Source organism: Mastomys coucha, unplaced genomic scaffold (genome assembly GCF_008632895.1).
Source record: "Mastomys coucha isolate ucsf_1 unplaced genomic scaffold, UCSF_Mcou_1 pScaffold5, whole genome shotgun sequence".
In the NCBI taxonomy this organism is placed as follows: domain Eukaryota; kingdom Metazoa; phylum Chordata; class Mammalia; order Rodentia; family Muridae; genus Mastomys; species Mastomys coucha.
The window spans coordinates 17,889,047-17,898,651 of NW_022196911.1; the positions used below are offsets into that span (position 1 = coordinate 17,889,047).

General features: G+C 39.7%; 1 protein-coding gene across 1 annotated transcript in view; it reads left to right on the forward strand.

Annotated features, from left to right (window-relative positions):
* LOC116077489 (formyl peptide receptor 2) overlaps nt 1-2,288 on the forward strand; it is a 5,686-nt gene extending 3,398 nt beyond the window's left edge. Inside the window, exon 2 of the mRNA XM_031352058.1 lies at nt 1,075-2,288. Within this exon, the coding sequence (XP_031207918.1) occupies nt 1,075-2,141 (1,067 nt within the window). The 3' untranslated portion in view covers nt 2,142-2,288. The remainder of the gene's footprint in view (nt 1-1,074) is intronic.
* The last annotated feature ends 7,317 nt before the right edge of the window (nt 2,289-9,605 follow it).

Consider the following 9,605-nt stretch of genomic DNA (forward strand, 5'->3'; position numbering starts at 1 on the left):
TAGAATTTTTATATAGGACACTCAAAATTCCAAGCACATTATTTACAGAGTGCATGGTCTTTCAGAAGTCCATAAACTCCATTGAAATTTACCCTCTAACAGACATAACTGTGAACTGTGCAGTCATGGATACTCTTTGTATACCAAGGTGCTAGAAACTTCACCTCCATCAGGCACTGGATTGAGTATAGAGATGGTACGTACCTGCTCCTGAATCCAGCTTTGTCTAGAATGTTCCTTCATGCTTGAACATTCTCTTTGTATTGTATAAGAAACCAAGACATCAACAAGCATCACTAGAAATCAGACTTATGCATTAACAAAGTGTCTGCTTGGCCCATTAGTTTTGTTATATTATCCTTTGAACTGTGGTGGTTATAACCTCTTTGTAAAATTTTAAGAAGATCAATACTCAAAAACAGCATTTGGTCTCCCACAAGTTTAAACCATAAAGGGTCACCTTCTTTCCGTATATACACTACTCACCTCATAAATCTTCACAAAAATGCCATTGAAACCACAATGCAGAGTCCATAGGGCTGCTACTCATGTTATGGGTCATCACATTGAGTATCTCTTGTCTATCTCTGTGTCTGTTTGTCTTTCTCTCTGGTTCTTTTACTCTTTCTCTCTGGAGTGTACAATTCATTGCTTTGCTATACAAACTTTCTGATTAAGCTTTTGACATCTCCCCACTGAATTTTTCACTTGTGAAGATGAGATATGATGAAAAACCTTCACTGTAGGATGGTCTACAAGTCCATTGATTTCCTTCAAGTGCTAAACTCCTTTCTCTCATATTTTGCTGTCTCTTTACCCTAAGTTCAGTATCACTATTGACACATGGGGCATTATTATTTTCTTTAGTAATTAACTTAAAATTAAGAATAGTTTAAAGAATGTGACAAATATGGAAAGTTGTTCTGCTGCAGAAAGGCATCCAGTAAAATACTAGTTTTGAAATATTACGGGTAAAATGACTCTTCTGTAGTGGCAGGTGGTATACATTCTAAATAAGTGTTATGTCAGAAGGAGCCAAATATTTGAGAAATGGTTGTTTTTGAAAAATTTCAGGTGCATACGAAATGGAAACCAACTTCTCCATCGATCTGAATGAATCAGAATTGGTGGTCTATGATTCTACCATCTCCAGACTTCTATGGATTCTCTCAATGGTGGTTGTTTCCATCACTTTTTTCCTTGGTGTGTTGGGCAATGGACTAGTGATCTGGGTAGCTGGATTTCGGATGGCACACACTGTCACCACTACCTATTATCTGAATCTAGCTTTGGCTGACTTCTCTTTCACAGCGACTCTACCATTCCTCCTTGTGCAAATGGCGATGAAAGAAAAATGGCCTTTTGGCTGGTTCCTGTGTAAATTAGTTCACATTGTGGTGGATGTAAACCTATTTGGAAGTGTCTTCCTGATTGCTGTCATTGCCTTGGACCGCTGTATTTGTGTCCTGCATCCAGTCTGGGCTCAGAACCACCGTACTGTGAGCCTGGCTAGGAAGGTGATTGTTGGGCCTTGGATTTTTGCTCTGATTCTCACTTTGCCCATTTTTATTTTCTTGACGACTGTTAGAATTCCTGGAGGGGATGTATACTGTACATTCAACTTTGGACGTTGGGCTAAAACTGATGAAGAAAGATTGAATGCAGCTATCACTTTTGAAACAACTAGAGGGATCATCAGGTTCATTATTGGCTTCAGCATGCCCATGTCCATTGTTGCCATTTGCTATGGACTCATTGTTGTCAAGATCCACAGAAGAACCCTTGTTAATTCCAGCCGTCCGTTACGAGTCCTTACAGCCGTTGTGGCTACCTTCTTTATATGTTGGTTTCCCTTTCAACTGGTGGCTCTTTTAGGCACAATCTGGTTCAAAGAGGCAGTGTTTAGTGGTCCTAATAAAATTCTTGCTATGTTTGTTAACCCAACCAGCTCATTGGCCTACTTCAATAGTTGCCTCAATCCAATGTTGTATGTTTTCATGGGCCAAGACTTCAGAGAGAGACTGATTCATTCCCTGCCTTCCAGTCTTGAGAGAGCCCTGAGTGAGGACTCTGGCCAAACCAGTGACACAGATACCAATTCTGCTTTCCCTCCTGCAGACACTGAGATGAAGGCAATATGAAGATTGAGATGAGGGATGCTTTTTATCCCAACTCAGTCCCATTCCACTGTTGACTTACCTTATGCTGTGCCCTACAGCATTTTTAATCTGAAAAAAAAAAATACTTTTGTGTCTCCTGAATCTGGGAAATGAAATAAAAGTCAAAGTTAATATTGCTGTTCTTTTGGGTGCTTTTTAAAACTAAGCCTATATCATGAATAAGACTAAAGTTAATGTATCAAAGTATTAGAAGAAAGGGAAAGAGTAATAATACATTTTTGCAAGGTTTATACAAAATAACAAATATTAAAGTTACATCATTCTGTTTCAGATGCTGAGAAGATGGCTCAATGGTTAATAAAAATTTCTGCTTTAGTAGTGTACCTGGGTTTAGTTTCAACTACCCACAGCATCCAAATTACAATTGCTAGTAATTCTGTGTCTAGAGGACTCAATGGCACTGGCCTCAGTAAGCATTTATACTCATATGCATATACTGTCTGTACACACACACACACACACACACACAAAACTAAATATAAAATAAAACATTAAAAATTATTTCATCATTAGCAGGTAACTTTTTGGTGGACATGCCTATAATCATAGCATTTGGCTGGCAGGAGCAGGAGAGACTAATTCAAGTCCAGTCCTCAAAGCAAAGTGCTGTGGTCTGCCATGAAATACATATAACTGGAGATAGTTACATTAAATAAATTAAGTGAGGCACACCTATTATATGTCAACTTTCAATTATGGTTCTTAAATTCTATATAGAAACACAGAATCATATGTATATATTTGTGTGTATTTGTGTGTGTGTGTGTATGTGTTGCTTGGTGTGTGTGTTTGGTGTGTGTTTGTGTGTGATGTTTGTGTTTCGTGTGTATGTGTATGGTATGTGTATTGATTGTTTTTGTGCATGTATATGTATGGTATGTGTAGTGTGTGTGTGTGCATTGTATATGTGTGTATGTATTTAAGTAAGCCTGTCTAGGCAGACAAAGGAGATGAACAGGAGTGAGATTAATTGAGAAAGGGAGGTAAATGTGTTTGAACTGGAGAAAAGCAATCAATATACACATGTATATAATTTTAAAATCCAAAATAAATGAGACTATAACATAGACAAGATAAAGGAATAAAGAAATCAGTGGTAGTAAATATTCAAACATGTCTTCATGTTTATCTAGACACAATATACATCACTTAGAACCTTGGCACTAGTGATGTTCCTCTGAGACAAGCAACTGGCATCTTGGAGAGTTTAGCATCTCCTTCTTACATAGGAATATTCCAGCTGGGTTTGTTGGTAGTTCATACCCTTCCTAAAAGGACAAAGTAAGGTATATGATTCTCATTTGAGGATCCAGTGTTCCCTACTGTGTGGCGCCTCTTCAAATGACCCAGGGAACAGCCTAGAATATACAGAGTCCAAGGAGAAGTAGAACATGGGCTCTATCTGTGCAGCCCAGGGGATTCCTCAGCCCTGCTGAGGAAGCTTTTTAGATGAGGTTGGTTGGGGAAAGAGTGACTGTAATCGTGTATGCAATTCATCACCTGTGATTTGTGAAGCTGCTCAATAAACTCATTGGCACTCCAAAGTTACAGTCAAGCACTGGGTTTGTCTTTGTCTTAGTCTAAAATGAGCATAGAGAAATTGCTTATGTTACCCACTGCTAAACGCGATCCCCCCAGTCATTACTTTAGTAACAGATGCTAAAACCAAGGCTGAGAGACGGGACTTTCTACTATTTCTTAACTAATAGGAAATACTGTAATTCAGAGTAATGGAACTGCTGTAGTAAAGACCTCCATAATCTCAAAAAATAAGGAAGTTTCAAGTATCTGTTTTGATAGTGAGGAAGCATTAATAACAAGGAAAATTAGATAATTTTATTTATTTATTTTTTTATTTATTTATTTTTTTATTTATTTTATGTGTATGATTACATTGTAGCTGTACAGATGGCCGTGAGCTATCATGTGTGTGGCTGCTGGAAATTGAACTCAGGATCTCTGCCAGCCCTGCTTGCTCCGGCCCTGCTTGCACCGGCATAATTCACTACAGTTGTCTTCAGACGCACCAGAAGAGGGCGTCAGATCTTATTACGGATGGTTCCGAGCCACTATGTGGTTGCTGGGAATTGAACTCGGGACCTTCGGAAGAGCAGTCAGTGCTCTTACCCGCTGAGCCATCTCACCAGCCCAGAAAATTTTATTTAACCAGTGTGTGTGTGTGCGTGTATGCGCGCGCATGCACTCTCTACCACTTCAGTCTTTCCACATGTCCCTTCCCCAAATTTTCTTCTCTCTATTGTTTGAGATTGTAACATTTGTATTGTATTGTATTGTATTGTAATTGATTGTATCATTTACTTCTTCACCTTCCTGTATTCAAAACATTTCATACACTCCTTGTTCTTTTTCAAATCTGTAGCCCCTTCTTAAAATTAATTTTTGTTGTGTAAAGATGAAATGAATCCTTTTACTTGCTACTGTGAATACAGCATCATTAAGCATAGATAAACAGGTATATATTAGGCTATGGAGTCCTTTGGATTCAGGACAGTGAGTGGAATGCTTATGTATAAGTATTTTTAAAAGGTAGTTACTTTAAACTTGAGTTTTTTATCCTTCCTCTTTTCTGAATTCAGGATATTTTAAGAAAGAGAATGCACTAATGCTGAAGCAGAAGTTCTACTTGAAAATAGGAGGAGATGGAGACGTAAAGCACAGAAAACCAAAGCCTCTGGCATGGCTGGCTCCAGAGTCTTTTGTTTTGCAAGTCGATGAAAAGCAACTTATTAGATATTGTGCGCCATCTTCTGGTTGTCCAGGTACACAGCAAGAAAATAAGTCAGTTCGGCAGCTCAGGTCTGTGAAATCATGAAGACACCTTAGAAATGTCTCCCCCGCCTCTTTAATACCCTCTGCTGAACTCCTAAATGGAGGTGCAAAAAAGAATGTGATTGATAAAGCCAGGAAACACCTATCTCTTCAGAAGTTATATGTGGGGTTGGCTTGTCATTCCAACCATCTCAAGACAAGCATTAAGTCTTTTTAAAGAAAGCCTATCCAGAGATTCATCACACCTAGCTCTTTTGTCTCTTGCAGCACCACAGTGATGGTTTCTCAAAGGCTGATGTACAACAGATGCTGCAAGGAAAACACAATCACGGAGAAGGCCATTTTCCTTTCCTCTCTTAAACTTTTTCAGCCATTAGTGAGGAGTCTGCTTGCTCAACATGAATGACATCCTTGGTTCAATTATTACTACTGTATAAAACCAGCCTATAATTTTCTGGGTGTTGGGTAACAGTTGTAATACTTCGAATTAATTCAGCTTTCCAACTTGGGAAACATATTCTCCAAATCTAAACTTACTTATCCTTAATGATTGATCAATAAACAGCGAATGGTGAATGGCTGAACTGGTAGACTGAAGATGGTCTTTTCTATTTACTCTGGTAAGATTCTGGTAGAGAGGAAGAAAGCAAGTATTCACAATGACTCAGGGGAAAATGATGGGACATAAGAGCTGCAGGAGAGAAAGTCAACCTTTCATGTAAGAGTTCAGGTAACAGGCCCCTTCTTTCATTGGGTTAGAATAGCAGGGGAAGGCTTAGGAGTCTTAGGAGTACAGGAGTGGAGGTTTTGCTGTGCAGCATTTGAGCTAGTTGTGGCATATCTAAAATTAACTGATGTGTGTGTGTGTGTTTGTGTGTGTGTGTGTGTGTGTGTGTGTGTGTCTTCGTGTGTGTTTCATTAATGAATTCAAAGAACTTTTGGGTGGGTGGCTGGGAATATGACATGTCAGGAGCCAAATCAGATAGTGAAAATTACTACTAACTCAGAAGTCAGTGGATAGAGTCAGGAGAATCCCTTCAAATGTCAGTTATCTTGAGAATTTTATGTCAGATTTAGTTCACCAAGACTGTCTCAACAAAAACAATGACTGCACATATGACATCTGCTGGAGGAACACAAAGTATGCCTCCATTCACACACAGACTAGCTCCATTCATATTGACATTCTTTATCTGCATCTAGAATCTTCTGTGAGCTGTTTAACAAACACTACATTCAAGAAGAATATAATCTACACTCCATAGGAGGTGGAACTATTCAAAAGCATATGGTGTAGTTGTCCCTGAAAAGAGTCTGGACTGAAGTTCAACAAGTCATGTAACCTCACAGAGAAAGCCTGCTGTTTCAAGACTTTTGTGCAAAGCCCTGTATACCCCACTTTTGACTTAGGGCAGCAGGTGGCTGCAAATTCAATGTTAGCATTTTGTTCTGATTGAGCAGCATCTCAGAAGTTGGTAGAATTAATAATTAAGAAAAAATGTCTCCTTCCATTTCCACTCTACTCTAGTGTTATCCCCACTACACATTCTTTATCAGGTGAACTAATACTCCTGAACCAGTGTGTGCTTGGTAGAAAAATATTTTGAGATATATTGAGACAGAGAGGAAGGATAGCCTCTGATTCAGCAACAACAGTCCAGTCATCTTTACCTCTACTCCTCCTGGCTCTAATAGGAACCTTCTCAAAATTCATACCAATGCTCACCAAGTGATTACTTTGTTTCATTTTATTTGCTATCCTTCTTGTTAAGCAGTTCATTACAGCAAATAAAATGTGTTTAAGGGCCCACACTGGAAATTATTGGACAGGCATACATTTCATCATCATGAGTTAGGTGGCTTGGCCTACTGGAGAATGAGATAATGGCATCACATAGATGTTAGTACTTTTCTGGTTCAGAAAAAAGTCCATTGAGATGTTGTGTATGCATCTACCTTGTGATACTGCCTATATGGAGTAATCACAGATCAAGGACTGAAGGGGGATAGAGCTGACCATTAGCTCCTTGTATCCACTCCTAAAATACCCACTTCCCATCCCCGTGAACTTATTCTCTGTTGGTTTAGTGGTCTTTGTTCTAAATTAAAAAATGTTCCCACCTACAGATAAGCAGTCCACTAAAGTATTTTCTCTCACTCCTTCTCCCTGTATTATGACTTTCTATAATTTTGTCATTACTAACAGCATAATCTTCTTTTTTGAACAGTTTTTCTTTCTAGATCTTTGAATGACTTCTGTTTTTGTGTTTTCTGTCTGAACAGTCATAAGATGACACACAGTAGCTTTCAATTCTACACTTAGCCACAGTCTCTGTGATCCATCACGCAATAGTACATACTTCTGTTAGCTCATCTTTGTGATCATTTATAACAAGAATCTTTGAGAAATTTCCCAAGAAAGGGAGATGTTGTGTGTGATACTTTTTGTGAGTGATATCAAAAGATGCCTATATACCTGAGATAGGACATAGAGAACAAAAGAAAAGAATGAATGTCACACCCAACTTCTTGAATCAGTGATCTTACTCCAGTGAAGTTATGCAAACTCAAAAGGAACTCACAGAAATATGGTAAGGGTTATCAGTTTTTACCTTGCGAAAGATTCATATCCCAAGAGAAAAGAAGAAAGAGAATCAATAGAGAGTAACTGCTGAACTGTCAGGTTGTTTGAATTCTGATTGTTTTTCTTGAAGATAGTTTGATGGGAAAGTGGCTCCAACACCCTTATTACTGAAGCTCTGATATTTCCTGACCAATAGTCCATGGTTACCACACAGCAAGTGTAAAAGTCCTGAGGCATGCGTGTTTAAGGTACAATTTAGAGGGTGAAGAAAATGTGGAACTTCTGCTCTGTGGACTTCTGCTCTGTGTGGCCCTGTTGCACAATTTATGCAAACCCAAGAGAAGTGGGACTCGGATCTGTGGTGTTGGGGGGTATCCCTGCTTGAAATACCAAATCATTACTGTCAGGAAATAGACGACTAGCAACTGTCCCTGGGAACTATGCAGATTCTCAGTTAGAACCGGGCCAGGGCAGGTCACTAGTTGGGTGACAAGATAATCCATTTAACCAGGGTTGTGCATTTTCTATCAAGGGTGAGAATGTTAATATTTAATACCTGGCAGGCTTCAGGGTCCTCAGCTCAGGTTTATAGTATGAGTACATAGAAAATATGGCAATAGTGTATCATTTAAAAACACAGCATTTGGATTTCACATCACTTCACCCATCATGTTTTATTCTTTTGTTGCTGTTCAGGCAAAACTCAAAGTAAAACAAAGCAAACCACACAAACAAGAAAACTATTCATGGCTTGCAGGCTGTACTACTGGTGTTGGTGGGGTAGATGAGAAAGTGTGTCAGTGTTTCAAATCAATTAAAGTGGTGGCAGGATGTTAGCATTGTTCACAAGGCTTAGTCACTTTACCTGTGAATTCAGAGGTATAAGAATTACAAAGCAATTATAAGTGGGGAGGGAGAGAGAGGCATGGGAGAGAAAGTGGATCTGGTGGTGGGGAGTGGGTCCTAGAGGGTAAGCTGATCTGGAATTGGGTAAGGGAAAAGGACTGAAGCCCTAAGGGCCAACATAAAGAATGTAAGCAGGCAACCCCAGGAAAGAGCTGGTTGGGAGGCCCTCCATAACGGACCCGAGTCCTGGGTGGTAAGAGACTGCCAGGATTCAAAAGAAGGGACCTTAGATGAAACACCTGTCAGTAGGGAGAAGAACCTATAGAGCCCACATGTAGCAGGAGGACAGGACATCAAGTGAAGGATGAGGATGCCACCCACAGTCATATCTCCGACCCATAATTTTTCTTGTCTTAAAGAATTACAGGGATGGAAATGGAGAGGAGCCTGAGGAAAAGAAGGTCCAGAGACAGGCCCAAAGTGGGATTCAGCTCAAGGGGAGGCCCCAAACCTTGACACTATTACTTAGGTTGTGGATTATTGACTGCCCTCTGAAAGTCCCAACAAGCAGCTGAAAGAGTCAGATGCAGATATTTTCACCCAACCAATGGACAGAAGCAGCTGACTCCTGTTGTAGAATTAGGAAAAGCTGAAAGAAGCTGAGGAGAGGGTGATCTTGTAAGAGGGCCAGGAATCTCAATTAATCTGGACCCCGAGATCTCTTAAACAGTGGATCACCAAACAGATAGCATACACCAGCTGACATGAGGACCCCAACACACATACAGTAGAAGACTTCCTTATCTGTGTTCATTCACAGAAGATGCACCTAAGCCTCAAGAGACTGGAGGTCCCAGGGTGTTTAGAGGTCAGGTGGGCTGGGGGTGGTTTCATAAACGTGGAGATGGGGTGGGGTGGGGAAGAGGTGTGGGATGTGGAACAGCCAAAGGGTGGATGTGGTGTGGGGAATGGAAGATGGTGTGTAAAAAATAAATTAAAAAATAAAACAGATCACTAAAGAAATAAAGAGTTACAAATATAATTTTTATTTGAGTAGAATAGACAAGATAACTGATACAGAGCACATTCCACAAATTCCAGTGTAGTAAATATTATCTAAGTCTCATACAACACTCTAAACTCCTGACAGGCTCTCTGGGAGGAAGTTGTCATCACACCTCATGCCAACCACTGCCTTCCATTCA